Source organism: Clinocottus analis, unplaced genomic scaffold, assembly GCF_023055335.1.
Source record: "Clinocottus analis isolate CAN_PGR_092001 unplaced genomic scaffold, fCliAna1.0.p SCAF_12, whole genome shotgun sequence".
NCBI lineage: Eukaryota > Metazoa > Chordata > Actinopteri > Perciformes > Cottidae > Clinocottus > Clinocottus analis.
Window position 1 is genome coordinate 4239414 of NW_027175843.1, and position 16969 is coordinate 4256382.

At 41.8% G+C, this 16969-nt stretch overlaps 1 protein-coding gene across 2 annotated transcripts in view; it reads right to left on the reverse strand.

Moving 5' to 3' along the window:
* Nucleotides 1-16969, reverse strand: part of itprid2 (ITPR interacting domain containing 2) — a 33517-nt gene that overhangs the window by 13825 nt on the left and 2723 nt on the right. The window contains exons 2-11 of one of the 2 annotated variants that reach the window (XM_068572470.1): nt 12855-12986; nt 12116-12280; nt 10323-10365; nt 8828-8877; nt 8510-8563; nt 4443-4482; nt 4256-4351; nt 1243-1302; nt 978-1125; nt 640-700 (exon numbers count right to left, since the gene is read on the reverse strand). In XM_068572470.1, the coding sequence (XP_068428571.1) occupies nt 640-700; nt 978-1125; nt 1243-1302; nt 4256-4351; nt 4443-4482; nt 8510-8563; nt 8828-8877; nt 10323-10365; nt 12116-12280; nt 12855-12897 (760 nt within the window). In that variant the 5' untranslated portion in view covers nt 12898-12986. The remainder of the gene's footprint in view (nt 1-639; nt 701-977; nt 1126-1242; nt 1303-4255; nt 4352-4442; nt 4483-8509; nt 8564-8827; nt 8878-10322; nt 10366-12115; nt 12281-12854; nt 12987-16969) is intronic. The other variant, XM_068572471.1, reaches the window with a different exon arrangement.

Sequence of the window (16969 nt, forward strand, 5' to 3'; positions counted from 1 at the left end):
CACACACACACACACACACACACACACACACACACGCACACACGCACACACGCACACACGCACACGCACATGCACACACACAATCTTTAGAAATTCCTTTTTTTACAGCACCAGGACAGTTAAACTGTCAAGAAGAAGAGAATCAGCTGTGTGTGTGTGTGTGTGTGTGTGTGTGTGTGTTCAATTAGGGAGCCAATACCTTCATGCAAACACGAGTTTGAAAACAAAAAGAGGCCAGGATGTTAGCAGTGCAGGTTTGTGTGTGTGGTGTGTGTGTGGTGTGTGTGGTGTATGTGGGGTGTGTGTGTGTGTGTGTGTGTGTGTGTAGTGTGTAGTGTGTATCTGGGACAAACAGATCTTTGTCCCTGATGGTCGTGTTGCCCAGGCAGTTGGCAGAACAGCTAAAAAGGACCCCACAAAACACCCTAATAACACTGGGAACAGGACACACACACACACACACAGACACACACACTTCCTCTGTCTACAGTTTCAGGACATGAACCGCCTGTGTGGTTGCTCTTCTGAAACGCACCCCAGTAAAACACACCGTTGCGGGTGTGGAGAGCAGAGTACAGCCATAAACACTAGCACAGATGTCCCGGGAGTGTATGGGAGAGTTTGGAGTATGGCACATACTAGTCAGAGCGTAGTTGGGGTTCTCCACTTCCATGCGCTGCAACTGAGCTCCCAGGTAGACCTGCAGGTGGAACCACAGGAAGTGATGTCATTACAAAAACAGTACCAGTGATCAACGGCACAAGCCAGGTAGCAGACTCTAAAAGAAAAAAATCTGGTGTGTTCTCACAGATAAAATGATATTGAAGACCAAATATATATATCAGGATCGTCTTTCCGCTCACTCGGCTGGAGTATAACGTTATTACACCTGCAGTTCAGTGGGCTTTGAGAACACGCCCCATTTGTCATTATTTAGAGTTTGTTTTCGGTGGCTAACACGCGGCCGTCGTCCGTACCTTGATGTCGATGCCTCGCGCCGTGGAGGAGTTGCTGAAGAACCTGGAGGGAACCTTGGAGGCTGGGTCAGGTTCTTCTCGACCAAAACCGAGATTTAGGAGGATTTCCTCGGGGTTCTCCTCGTACAGGTCCAGCAGCTCTGACACACTGTGGACACACACACACACACACAGGAAGTCAGTCACTCAGTCAGTGTGTCAGTTGGTCTGCCAGTCGGTTAGTTAGCGAGTGAGTTAGTCTGCTGGTTAGTTTAATCAGTCTAACCGCAGGGTAAGGAGGGTCGCCTCAGGGTGCTCCTCTGACTGCTCCAACACCTCTGAAGCACTACGAAAACACAGACAGCTAGTTAGTACTCCTCACACACAGCGTTTCTTGTGAGTCGGTTAGTGAGGTAGTTTAGGTACATGCCGGCCCCTCCCCAGCACCTCCAACCACACCCGGCTAGAGGACGAACACCAGAAGAGACCTGAAGAAAAACTGATCTGCATCACGTTACCAAAAGAAATCTTTCTTGTTGCAACAATATAAATGACTTTGCAAGTTATAACTGTGATCACTGAAGCTTTATTGATGGGAAACACTGGAGCATCCGTGTCCCTCAAGATAATCAATGAGAAATGATTCTAGCTGCAGAGAGTCGGCCTCATTCTTAATTTGGTTACGCTTTCTAATCACAACAAGAAAAGTTCTCGTTATAACGTGAAAAACATCTTGTTGTGCCAATTAATTCACTTTATAACATGATTCTGATTATGTTCATGTGCAATATTGTGGTGGTTGGTCAACTTGCCAGGTATTCGTTCAGACATTTTTGTTTTTTTTGTCGGTATACAGTTTTTCTCAATTGTTTTGCCTCATATGTTCTCAACATTCTCTAAACTCTAGGTGCAATTGTTACAACTGTTTCATGGCCGATCACAACTCTATGTTATGCATGTCTGCAAAAGGTAGTAACTCACAAAAAACATTTAATTTATGGTCAATTGAATGAAAACCATGAAAATGTTTCTTATATACATCCTATACAGTATCACTATTACACAACGTTTAACCATTGACGAGCTCCAAAGCCACGAAACTAGCCTGAACATGAAGAAAATCTGAAACGATTGCATGAGAGTCTCTGAAGCAGTTCCCGGGAGTTGTCAGGCTCTGGTCACACTGAACTTACCGTTCAAAGATTTAAACTTATTGTTTTGAAGAAAAAACTAAATCAAGAATTGAGCCAAAGCGAATGAGAAAAACTGTAAAATTATCATTATTATTTGGATGTACCTTAATTCACAGATGCCAAGCGGGACTATATGAAATACATTGCATTATTATTATCATTATCCTGTAACACCAAACTACCAGAGCTGCTACTGCTTGTCCTATGGCGTAGACAGCAAAGGATTACATATTTTGCTGTTTGTGGTTAAACTCTTTGGTGTTTTGATACATAATTACTCTACATGTATTAATTGGTTTTCTTCCTGTCACACTTAGAAACCTGAAAACATTTTCAAAGTTCTGTAGAAGTTTGTGACACTTTGTGTCACAAACTCTAAACACAGCCCAGGAGTCTCTTGAACCCTACGTCAACAACATTAGAGGATGGATTACCCATGATGCTCAACCCATTGCACACTAGGAACCATAACACACACACACACAGACAACACACCATGCACCTCCAATGGCTGGAGCACTGCGAAAACCCTGGCACCGTCAGCCTCATAACACCACCACCAAATAAATCAGCCTTCCATGAGAACTCCCACCGCTGACGATTCAGTTCAACAGTAAAGCCGTCAAACAGAAATCTGCTGATGATGCACCTCAGACATGAACATACTTATTGAATTAGTTAACTGACCACTCCCCAGTTTGACCCCCCACATTTTTAATGGAGCAGTGACACTGTGAGCTGTTGTTATTATCAGTCCAACCGGTCAAATTTCACTCACAGGAGCTGTGAGAAGAGTCTGGTTCTCGTCTGGTGTGAGTAGCATAAGAGAGACGCTGCACTTATTAGAGAGAGAAAGCGGGACCATTTGTTCTGAAGCAAAGCAATGTCACTCAACTCAACCTGTGTATATTTACATCTTTATGTACAGCTAACATAGTCTTATACGACTTGTTCTTAATACTTTTTGCTTTTGATTCTTGAGATTTTGCAATGTCCATAGCCCGACCAATACTGGCTTTAAACCTCTTTTATGAGGGGGCTCAGGCGATAAGTGCTACTGCAGCACGGGAGGCGGTGGGAAGCTTTCCTGAGTAAAAAACCCGAAAATTATAATAATAAATTCAGAGAAATTCTGTGAGACACTGATAAGGGAAAGCCGCTAAAACAGGAAGACGCCACAGCAACTGCAGAAAAGCGCTGTGTTGTGTCAGAGTGGTTTTCACAGACATTCACGTTCATGAGAAATTGCTCTTTGATGGATTATGTGCTTTGACAGAGTCAGAAAAGATATCAGCGCTTACTTTATCGGTATAGAGCCACACTGTTAGATTCCTTGTTTCATGGGGTTGTGTTGATTCTCCATCTTTCCGGTTAGAGTTAAATCCCCGCAGTATATTTTTTTAACCTACTAATCCGTTGTGTCAGCGTGGGAACCTAATCCCAGTGTAGTCATCCTGCCTATGCCAACATTAATATTTGAGAGTTTAAAAAAATCAAAAAACATATCGAGAGATTACTTTTTTTTTTAAGGATGAATAAAACAAATACATGGCGTTTCCTTTGTAACAAGCCGGTGCATGTTGTGCCAGTTGTATTCCTTTGATGCGAATGGGCAACAGTGGGACATGTTGGGTTAGCGTGAGCAGTAACTTAACAACGTTCTGATGTGATTGTGGTGGAGTCAATGATGTAAAATTACAAAAAGTGAGGCTTTCTTCGATGCTGCATTGTTTACTGTGAACCTCTTGTGTGTACGGAGGCCATTCAAAACAAACGCAGGAAAGCCGACTCCTCCACAAACAATACAACTACTGTATAGAGAGTTAGTTACTGAATGTAACTACACTGTGTGGTTACTGCTGAAATAATGTAATAATTAAAAATCCTATTCATTCTTTTTACTTTCATTAATCATGTTGTGTCCCACTAGGTTTCACCCTGGGACTCGTCTACATGTCTGCACCCCTTTTGGTTGAGTTCTCTGCAGTGTCAGTTAATTGGCTTGATGCTCAACAACAGCCCTCTGTGTCTCCGCCCCTTTCTACTTGCGTTACTTCCCGCGGACACCTCTGTGAGTCGGACTGAACACTAAGAAGGTGAACTGACCTGGACACAGTGCTGCTCTTCCCTGATCCGGTGGAGTTCATACTTCTTGCTCCCTCTTTATACTGAGTCCTCTTCTGATCCGCCGCAAGACCAAAGCTGCACATTAACATACACGCAGGAGCATTATCACACATGCACAGAGCTATTAACTGAAGTCACTGAATGTTGGGAATTAAAGAGACCTCACCAGGATTCTGTTTTGTCGTTTCTGGACTGAAGATGGTTGGCTGCAGAGAAAAACAAGGACAGAGGCATGATGGGACAAACACAAACACATTAATAATGCGTTCCAACATTTTCCCTCAACAGTCTTTATAATGCTAGAACTAACTAGCTGTGCTCTGCTACACAAAAATAATGCTGTTTCTTAGTTTTCTAGATATGTTTCTTATGTCTTCTACATATACCATCAATTCAGGACGCTGACTTTTTGCCCTTTCGCTTCAGTCTTCTAGCATATCATGCAGTGGCGGGCCGTGGGATTTAGACCGAGGCCTTCAATGAGTGCCGTATGGTCCACATCACTTACGTTACTGTCACAGACCGGCGCATCAATACACGGCGCGTTCAAACAGTCCACCATGTGTGTGAACACCCGACCCGCGGAGCCGCTCCAGCAGTATGACGCGAAAAAAAAAGAGAGGACAATCCGCTGTTGAACGATGAGCAGGGCCCGACCCACAAAGCCACTTCATCCACCAGCGTGGACAGCCGCAGCACAGCGCATTTAGTAATGACAAAACTATCCAACAAAATCAAAACCCTGCACACAAACACACACACACGCACATCTCCAGCAGCTGCTGCAGCTTGGAGGTCAGAGGCTTGGCCCCAGTCTGACCAGCAACAGCGCAGTGTATGATTCAATACGACTGCACATGTAAAAAAATAAGTAACATAGCCAGCATTTCACTCACCACATTTCCGTAATCCTCTGTGTGAAAGGCGTCATCAGTACACAAGCAAGTCATAATCCACCAGCAAGGTAGCTTTTTGTTTCTAGGTTGAAGCTAGAAATGTCTAGCCTTTCCTGAAACATCCTCCATGAGAAAGGCGTTGCCAGTAAATCTACCAACAAGTCTACTCCTTCAGTCATAGAGTATAAAAAAATACACCAAGCAAAACTATAAAAATTGAATTGCTTCTCTAAATACGTTCCAACAACTTACTCCTTCCTTCCTTCTGAGTTCAGCCAGCTCGTTTTCAGGTAGACAGAAGTCACGGTGCCCCACTGACCAATCACAGCGCATGTTGACAGTCACGCGGGCCCTGTGACCAATCACACGTCCAGGCCTTCGCGAAGGCTGTTTCATGTATTTTAACCAGGCTACTTTTACATAGAGGAAGACAGGTGAAATGTGATTGGATAAAAAATGCTGTTAAACAGCTCCGAAGAAGCCATACAAGAGGCCTGAAGGAGTACAGGATAATAAGCTAATAGGCAAAGAATATTATAATACATGTTGTTTATTTGTGAAAAACAATTACATTATAAAATAGTTATAACTTTTAATTATAAAAAAATAATAATAACAAATTCAATTATAAAATAGCTATAACTTTGTGATTCTGTTCAGAGAGGCTTAGAAGGCCCTGACGGCCCGCCACTGATATCATGTATGAAAGTGCAAATTTAAAGGTTTCTTGTTATAAAACTGCATTTATTTTTTAAACTATCTCGCGGAGTGAACGTTGGCTTCATTAGCTAACATAATCAACAGTCGTCAGTCAAAATACGAGACGCTGTGTTTGTCCACCTCGGCCTGAAATCAAAAACCCATTGTTTAAAAAAAAAAAAAAAAAGGAGTGAAATCTGCTTTGGGTCGGACTTAATAAATAACACTGAAGCCGATTAACTTTCATACCGTCAGTGAAAGTCATCAGCAACTACAGGTGTGACTACTTTCCTTTTCATTTGAAAAGAACGTGTTGGGACATGCCGTCCTGTCAATTTCTTTCTCTGAAAGTCTCGCTCTTTTTCCTCACACTTTCCTTTGAATCCACAGTTAATTCTTCTGGTTTAAAAAGGAAGCTAACGTGTAATTCGTGACTCACTTCCATCCAATTTCCCTGGAATCCTTTCATGAACTAATTACCTTCCATGCCATTCACACAGTAACACTTTAATCCCCTCCCATTCTGTCCCGATAATGTTTGACATTATTGAAGCCCATTAGGATGTGTTCATACATGACAATCCAAAGTCTTCTGTACCACAAGAGCTCCTTCTGATACTTGTCATTCTCAACATGATTAGGGTACTTACTGTTTGGACATGACCACATGGGATGAGATTTAGCCCGATGACAAGTCGTAGCCGGAGCCACTCAGCTAAATAGGTTTTTTACAAAAACCATAATCTAAAACACAAGGCCAGTCAGCTCAAATGGAAAAAGGTTGTGGTGTGTGAAACACAAACTCGGTCCTGTTGGCATTAACTAAGGAGATATTTTCAGTCACGCCACTCACCAAATGCCTCAACATTAGCCTTTAGTTTGATATGAAATAAAAGATGTGATGCATTAATTTCAGTTATCGTACCATTGTCTACTTAATACATTCGTCCCAATCAAATTATTTTCTATCTGGTAAATGTTGCTATATGACACGCATTATTCAACATTCGTTTGTAACATTTACGTAATGGGATATAATCAATATTTTTATATTGGCAATGGATCACATGACTACGTGTATAAAAGGGTAGAGACAAGCGACAACTTCCACTCCAATGCAGAAGTGTCTTAAACTTGCATTTCCTTGACACAACTCTACACTACTACATTGCACAAATGGGAGAAAAACAGTTAGCAACTAGCTGTTGAACACATTGGAGCATTTAGCATCTTAAGAGACAGATATTTCCTTTAAGAGTTGGTAGAAATAAAAGTGTAAAGTTTGTCTGTTCTTTGCTGGTTACAGTGGTGTTACAGAGAGTCTTTTCACTCTGAACTGAAAGAACAGACAGACTGGTGACTGCAAACCGGATCACCTCACGTCAATTCATGAACCTCCCAGTTAAACTTTAACTTCTAACATTATGTCTGCTCAACTTCATAGTTGAAAATCAGGATCTTCAGTACATAAGTAGAGAGTGAATTACAGTAGGCCACTTCTGCTAACCATGCCAACAATGGATCATTAAACAATTGTACTGTAGCTATTTTTAGCCTCTAGTTACTCACTATGTGTTCAAGAGTAAACAAGTTAAATAAACAAATGACTGGTGGTTTTTGGCAGAGATGCTCTACAACTCTCTTTCTCTCTCTCGCTCTCTTTCAGAGCCATTACCGATGAATTCAGAGGAATGAAGACACACGCGCACACACCTGTGATTGTTGACTTTTCCTTTCGTAAAAAAAACTGAGGAATGAAGATGGAGCAGTGTCTCTCTTTCTCTCTCTCTCACGCTCTCCTTTTACAACATATGCAAAGTGTCCACACTCTCCAAATACAGTTGTAACTTCTTCAATGTTGTTACTTCATCACACACTCCGATCAGTGGTGCAACTCCATCACGGAGGAAGCTTTCTTGAGCCTGACTGATGAGTTATTGAGAAGCCATACCAGCTCTGCTACAAGTCTACACTGCGCCACTGGATTTTATGCTATTATGTTTTTTATATTGCACACTTTTCTATACATTGCACTTCATCTCTGAATGTTTCACAGAACCTTTGCTATCTTCTTTTGCATAAAGCAATGCCATTATCGTTACATTTTTATGACCGCAAGTGTTTTACTTTAACCTGCATATCTTGCATTGTAAAATGACAATAAAACTGAACCTTTTATCTTGAACCTTGCTTACTTTTCACATTAAAATATCATTGCACCTTGTATCATAGCCCATTAGCCCTGCTTAAGATAACCAATAACTAAAAAGGTGAATTGTTGATGTTTAGCCGCATTAACAACAGATAGTGACAACGAATTTGTCCTGTATGACACTCAACATGTGTACTCACTGTTCCTGTTGGATAAAAGCCACCGTCAATGCATCTTAACACCATCTTTTGTATTTTCCTTAGTCAGTTTTGCAGTTAATGATTGGTGTTCTTGACTAAAGACTCATCTCATTGTTATTTGGAGGAAAGCCCTACCAATATCCAGTTATCATGTGACTTTGAGTAAGAGGATTTTCCAAAATGTCAAAGTCTTTCTTAAGTTTGGGGTGTGAGTTAAAATACAAAATTAGAACATGAGCTCAAATTTGTAATCTTGGTTGTATTGTGAGTTATTCTCTGTACTGACCTTCAGCTCCCAGTGAAAGGTCATCTTCAAAGCTGCAGCCGTTCTTCAGCACTCCTGTTTTCACACACACACACACACACACACACACACACACACAAAGTCATAAAGTTGTGAAATACCTTTAGAAACACATCAATAGTAACGTAGAGTGAGAGAAATGTCACTATCAATTGTTAAAAATCGTTAAAAATAATTCCAACTAAGTTGTGATGGCTGGTTTTAAGTATTTCGTCAAACCTGTTCGGACACTTGAGGGGAATCTGGTTTTTGAGATCTCACAATGTAATATATAAACAAAACACAGTCAATGCGGATTACCTTTGCTGGGAGAAGGAGTCTGATCATCTAGAGAGGCTGCCAGGGGAGTCCTGGAGAAGACACAAAGAGACAGAGAGTTATACATCAACCCAAAACTTAGATTGACCATGCAACGCATAAACAGACAGCCAGTGTGCATGCTTGTATAGAACATATTTGATGCCGATGTGTCTCAATGCTCATTATTTCACTGATAAATGTGGCTCGTTTAAACCTGCCTAATTAACAAAGGCTTGCTGCCTTTCGGGTTAAAGCTCAGTGACACCATCAAACTGCCTGTAGGGCTAACTAAGTAACACAGGCTAACTGCCTGTCCGGTGAAGGATAACAATCCCAACGTCAGCTGCCTGTCAGGCAAAGGCTAACTATCCCAGGCTAAGTCCTGGTCAGACGAGGCCACTTATTGTAGTCCACAACTGACGAGGCAAGATTAAATACCCCAGCCTGTTTTTTGGTACCCATTTCAGGTGTCCTACTGACCAGACTAGTTGTCCCAGGTTAACCCGCTGAACGCTCAGGCAAGTTGACAGTGGCCGTAAGCTATCGGGTCTGAGCTTCAGTCTGCAGCCAAACGCTGGGAACACTGAGCTGTTACACAACCTGCCACTCTTATCAATGGGACAAAACTTCCTGCCACCATTTAACACACACAAACACACAGATGGTTGTGCAACAGTGCGCAGCCGCAGTGTTTGCTTCTCCTCCTACTTTCCACCCGGCGGCCATGTTGGCCTCAAGCCCCCCGGCCCCGCGGCCGTTGCTATAGGGACCTGTGATTCTGCGTCTGGCGGCCATGTTACCACAGCGACGTGACAGGGGACACGTCAGAGCGCTGGTGTCACAGGGTTGTGAGTGGCGGCAGCAAAACACCGTGTGTGTTTGTGATAACAGTATTGACACAGCAGGAGAAACCCCTCCTCTGTTTACTCTCCTTTCTTTTCTGCCTTTCTTTCCGCCCTCTGTTAGCTTCTTCCTGCTTCTTTCCCTCCTTCGCCCGGACTGCTCCATGTGCCCTATCTCTGGGCGTTGGTCTGCTCCCTATGAGAGTGTGTGTGTGTGAGAGAGAGTGTGTGTGTGTCTGTTGTATGCCTAGGTGTTAGCATTGTGGTTTGACGTCAGTAGCCGATAAGAACGCTACTAAACAAACACACCTCTAGACACCAGGAAAACACATCTATAGGTTTATTGATGTCAGCCACTCAGTCAGTCAGGATATTAAGGACCATATCCTTTACAATTAATATTTCAGGCCATGAAATACCAAGTCTGTTTACTGTACATTCCTGCTGATCATTTTCATATCATCGATCAGTTTTGTGATTAGTTTTCTTGCTTCGAAGCAGCAGTCACTGGTTTCAGTTCATTTCTTAAAAAAAACTGGCAGCATTCAACATTTCTGAAGTGCAGACTGATCTGACAAGTCACATGTGTCATGTGGCAAACACGCCAACACTTTGGTATGGTCCTTAAATCAGGAGGGGAATGGATACTGTACCTGCATTCAATCAGCCAGCTGGCGATGTTGTTAGGAACTCGCCCTGCCACAGAGAGACAGATCAGCATGTTAAAGCCAGTAGATGCTTTGTGACACAGTAATTACAACATGCTATAAAAGCATTAAAGCGGTGCCAGACTTTGGAATACAACCCAACATCTCAGCTGAATATTGTCTGCAGCTATTCCTTTTTTCCTCCTTATCTTTCTATCTATCACCAATCAATCAATATGTTCATATGTACACATCATAATGAAGTCCTAGCTGTTTGGTTAAGGGCCCCAGAGCCAGTGTAACTTACCTTGCATGACAGTTAAGTCTAGCACTGCCCCCCCCCCCCCCTCTCCCGAACTGGAGTGCACTTCGCCGGTGTTTCTCACCGTGAGTAGCAGCGTCTTGGGTGTGTAATACAACTACTGTATGTCATGGCAGGTGTATTGCTGAGGACTGAGCGCAGTGTCGAGTGTGAAGGTGTTTGTACGAGTGACTCATAACACCACGGACCGGGCTTGTGTTGAACAGGCCCATTTTGAACGAAAACTACACCAGTTTTTGTCACTGGAAAAAGTGAACGTTTGACATTTTTGACAGACAATTGATGATCAAAGTCCAAGAATCCAAAAGCGGTTTTGAATTAAAGAAATAAATCCTTAGTGACTTAAGAGGATTGTGCGTGTTTAAACAAGACTAAAGGTCTGCCGCCATGCCAGTAGCTCTGTGAGGATGTCCTAAAGCAAAGCCGTACTTCGAGTTCAACGCTCACGTCAACTCACGATGACAATGCAAACACGCCGATGTTTAGCAGGTGTATCGTTTATCGCGTTAAACGTGGTAGTCTAACATGTTCCCTTGATAACATTTGCAACTTAGCACAGGACACAATCTACAGCTGAGGCTGTTGAGAAAGTTCCTTTGGTTTACAGGTACTTGGTCTTACATCAAAGTATTGTTTCATGGAAAGACGTGGAACCCCAAAGTATTTTGACAATTTATCTTGCCATCTGTTGAATCTTCAAATGTAAACCTCAAGGATACTTGTACGAAATAATATGAGTTTTTTAGATATCTTAGTCTCAACCAACCAACTCAACTCTAGCGTGGTCAAAAACAAAGGGTGAAAATTCATGTACTGTATTTCAGTTCAACTTTAAGGGATGAATTTATGGAAAAGTTGTCATGAAGAACTGAACTTAGGGAGCATAGTTCAGAAACTAAAGCTTACAGCTTTATCTTTTCAATCTGGGGGGAATATTGTGTTGTTGGATTGTACTGTTTTCTACTGCAGCATCATAACATATATTACCGTTGTGATATAAAGTTACGCGCACATATATTGTGTAATAAGAATAAATCCTATCGCCCAGTTTTTTGAAAGCAGCATATAGGCTTGCATGGCTGTCATCCGCCAGTAAAGTGAGTAGAAGGAGTAGAGGTGGAAAACCGGGGAAAAAACTGTCGCCTTGGCCATCGAACCCATGTGCGACAGAAAGGTTTTTCAAACGTACAAAACAATGTGTGCATTTAAATAAGGGTATTGTAACCTCAAATGAATTTACCATCTGCCGTTCTGTTCTGTAATTTCTTGTTGCTTATCAGGCAATACTGATTTCAAATTGTTTGATAATTCGCCCTATTTAGCACTGATTTTAGCACTCGGCTATGGTGGGTGCAGAAAAGGTAATTCGTTCATCAAATACAGGTTTAGCTTTTTAAGAATACAGTTAAGATGCATGATAATAAACACATTAATATATCCCCATTAACAACAACGTGACAGTTTAGCTCAGACTAACCTGGTTCTTCGGAGGGTCTTTGTTCTTCCCCGTCGCCCTGGTTCTCTTGGGGCCCTTGGGGGCCACAGCTCTCTGCTTCTGATTCTTGCCAGGTGGAGTCTTTGCTCTGGGCCCAGGCCCGCCGCCGCAGAAAGGCTAAGCTGCAGTTAGACTGCACTCGGGGACCTGAGGACCAATCAAGCACACAATCTGTCAGACAGCAGGACTATTTGGTCCTCAATCAGGTTTGGCCGACTCAACCAGACAAACAGAAACCACAACTGATTCAATACAAACACACGCAGCAGGTGAGACAAGCTGAGCGAGCACATGCAACCGGCATATCTAGCCAACGAGATAGCCAATTATTCCAACTGGTAATCCGTTACTTTTAGCTAACAATAATTATTCTAATTATTATAAGTTGATTTTAGCTCATTATTCAACCTGTTTAAATCTGTTACGTATAACTTACCATTCCAACTGGATACTCGTCACTTCTTGTTTTTAATATTACAACTGTTTATAATCATTTTTTTGACTGTAAAGTTGTTACTTAAGTTTATTATTTTTTTAGCTAACTATTGCAACTGTTTAAAAGGAAAAATTTTAACGGTTTTCAACCGTCATTGTTGCAATGTGACCGGTTTGTGCACATTAACAATGTTTGGCTTCCCCCTGTGTAACCGGCACGCAGAGCATTCCCACACCACCCAGACTCATACAAAGCTAGAGTTTTCCTTGATGTTGGATCACCCACCTGGAGCAATGTTGGTGTCCATTCCCAGAGGTCCACTCTCCATGTCTACTTGTGTCTGTGTGTGTCTAGTTGAGGTCAGTCAGTCAGAGGAGACTGAGGACTCTACAGCACCATTAGCAACAGGTAAAACACCTGGAGAGACAGAGAGAGACAGGTAATTAATCTTGTGCATTTAACAGGAACAGTACACAATAATATGCATTGCTGAAAATGTGGCCGAGTAAGTCCAAAGGCTGGTTGTCATCTGAAGACCCTGGACAGATGTTACAAAGTTAAAAAATAAAACATCAAGTTTAAGTTACTGAAATTGGAATATTATTGTGCATAAACTGACAGAAAAAAAATAATTTTAGTATTTATTTTTGGAAGATGCATTTATAGAAAGCTAACATAATTATACTCCATTGCTACATAACAATTAGCACACTAAACACCGAAGCATATAATGCATGAAGCAACAAAATGTGCAAAATTACAGCTGATAGATGCACTAAATAAGACATTGTGCTGCATCGTTGAGTACTAAGTGCAACATGCAAAGCAGAAGCATATAGTAGCCTACAGATACATTACAAGCTACACATACAGTACATCAAATACATGAATCACTCTGGCATAATAAAATGCCACTAATAACACGAAGGCATGCATTTCTTATTATAAGATCTAAATAAATAGTAGGGTGATCCAGCCTGCAGGGATGAAACAGAGTGACGATGTTTAGTGGTGAGAAGTTTAGAGGTGGCTTTTATTATTGTTCGCACGCACACACACACAGTTAGTTGAAAGGACTTTGGGTCTGCAAGTGGAAACCACTTATTTGGTAGTCGACATTAACATTCTCCGGGCCAGAAAGTGAAAGCGCTCCAGTTTGTTTTCATCCACTCTGAGGGAACTTTTCCAGTTGATTATCTTGTCTTTTCATCTGTTTAATCCTCTCACCAAAGAAAACAGAACCGATTGCCTCTTACGCACACAAAGAGACAGCCGCAAAGGATGCAACTCCACGCTTTTGGTTGCTGCAAGAAAAAGTATTTAGAAAGATTAACCTGTGCTTTGTGGACACAGATGTCGCGGTCCCAGCCAATGCACATGTGTCAGAGCGGCACAGCCGCGGATTGCATTTGGGACTGAAGGAGGTTCTGGTGAACCTGCATGATTTTTTATGATTTCGCACAGGAAACGACCCAGTGGCACCGATGACGAGTATTAAGAATAACTACATAGGAGTAGCCTTGCCTTGTTTAGTTATTTAGGTCCTATAGAGCCATTACTAATAAAGTGAGACAGTTTCATAGCCAGTGTGAAGTCCCTCGCATTTAAGTAACATTTAGAGCACATTGTGGCGTTGTGACTTTTACTTCAGCAAAGACTTTTCCAGCCCTGGTTTTTCAGTAGCTCGTCTCTCACATAGTCAGATGTCTAAATGTCCGTCAACGCACCAACAGGGAGTTTTCCGAACAGTTACCACGCAATGATGACAATGATTTGACAAAAGAAAATAAATGGGCGTGTATGTTGACTTTGATGTATCGCCTCTGTCTGAAACAAGCTTCAAGTCTCTGCAAGTTGATTTAGCTTAGAGATGAGCAGAAACCAGAGGTCAATGTAAACACAGATGAATAATTTGGAACCAGCAGTAACTCGTGGTGGCTGACGAACTAGTGTTGTTCTTAATCAATTACTTAAACAATCCATAAATTACTAAGAAAGCCGATCCTTAATATTCTATTGATTGACTATTTCATTTTAAAACCGTTCGGCACAAGCTATTTTAGTAGAAGTGTATACATATATATGAAGATCTGCTGCCTGATTGTGAACATAATCCGATCAACCAAAAGCGGATCTGCATCAAATATTTTGTCAACTACTCCCTCAGCTCAGTCTCAGGGTTGCTGAGCTCGGGCATCAGCTGACCGTTGATACAAACGGGAACAAGATCACAGTTTACTACTGAGGAAGTCCAAACACAGAAATGTAATAGTAGGAAATTTGACTGTCTGGTCGCTAATAATAACCAACACATGGATACAGTAAAAAAACAAAAAAAACAACTCAAGATTGTATCATGAGGAGGGCAGGGGGCAAAAAGAGGAGCATGCAGCCAAATTTGAATGAGAACGTGTGAAGCAGGAAACGAGTGTTTAGGGTGAATACAGAACAACTTCCTGTCCGAGATAAAGAGAGGGAGAGAGATGGGAGGGATCTATTTTTAGATTCCTCTCATGAATACAAAATAAACTGGAAGGTCGGAAAACAAAAAACAACAACAAACACACGGACAGTGTGCAGAGAGCGCGTCCATCATGGCCCCCTTTAATACCCTCTCGGGCCTCTTTGGTCCTCCTTCACCTCTTAGCATCTTTCTCTGCAGCATCAAACACTACTGGAGGCTTCAAGAGGGCCATGCAGGGCTCATAGTGTCGCTCTTTTAGGATTCTGAGGGTTAATAAAAGGGTTCAACGGTGGCAAAAGGTTTAATAGAGAAAAGCTTCAAAAGCATAGCTTATTTGGTGGATTAAGATATTTAATTTTCTATCAGTAAGGATGCTAACCATAAACTGATAAGAAGAATTAGTTCAAAAAGGTGAGAAGGAACTTAAAACTAATGTTTGAAAGCTGAGCAAAACTAGTCACTAGTTGTGAGAATAGTTGGTCTACCTTAACGGTCTGTCCACCTTAAGCGAGCCTGCCCTGTGCCCATCGCTAGCTTCGGGGCTGATCGGTTGGAAAGAAAACCTATTACTAACTATAATTATAATCTTCCAATTATGGAAGCAGTTCGGTTGCTGGAATTTTATTTTTGGCATAGTGTTGACTTTATGGTTGCTACGTGACGTTACATAAGAGAGACGGGCCGTTGTTATTTATAGACACGAGTTATGCTGCGAAACGCTGTTTCATTGTTATTTTAACAAAAAACATTGTTTGGTTGTTTCTTTAAGCTTAACCGAGTTGACAACTTTTGACTTTCAAATCATCTAAATCGGTGCCGAAACTACCAATCAGAAAATTAAATTAGATTAGATTTCTCGTTATGGTCGCACACATCAAGCAAAAATACCGAACAATTTCATGTTCTGCTTTTTATTAATCAAATCAATTTAATGTGTAATCTAATCTACTGTCAAAACAAAACAAACTCGTGGGACTTTATGCTCCTGGTTTCAAAAGACATTAATCACTTTTTTTCAATCCATCAATTCACCAGCTAGTAAAATAGTAGCAAGATTTACTCCACCTTAACCAACTATACCAATAGTAATGTATATATATATAATAATATTAAGCATGAGCAATAATTATCATAGAACGCATATTAGTGTTGCACTGTCTCTCTGCATATTTTAATACTGTAAAACCTTTTTTCCTTATGACCTACTTTAACTTAAGGGACATTTTCGATGCAGACCTTTTACTTCGGTGTGGTATGAGTACGTTTACTTTGGACCTGGATAACTTCCTCCACCACCGGCTCTTTAAAAACAGCGAGGACTTTCTCCTCTTCTCTGTTTTACATCACGTTAAATCGAACGTCTGCGAGAAGATGACCCACTGACGGCCGACTCTCGACAGAAACCAGACTCGAGAGGTCACGACCGCGCGAGCGAAAGCACATTTTCCGTCCGTTTTCCTGCAACCTAGACTCATCACGCTCCATCTCGCTGACGGGGACCAAACGGACCGAGACAGAGTGGAAGTGTGGAGGCTGTTTACGTCTCGGCTACAGTGAACCTGCAGGATGTCCCCCTTGACGTTCAAAGAGACGCTGAAACAAAAGGCTCTACGAAACCCTCACGTGCACCATGCAGTTATGACACACAGAGCAGTGCTCGAAAACTATCCGCTGTACCTCAGTGTTTTCATTTCATGCTCCTTTTTACTCCGCTACAATTCAGAGGGAACAGAGCAACATTTATGTATCCTTCATATCTACTTTTCTTTTTTCTGTGTGGGGGTCTAGCTCGTACAGATGCTTCAACTCAGATGAATCAACACGGAGTTCGTGGCTTGTTTCAGCCGGATTAACGCCACCTGTTCACGAGGAGGACAGGAAAATGGGATTTTGTTAATCCGACCTCGTTGTTTGAATCCTTTCCCAAGAAAAAGAA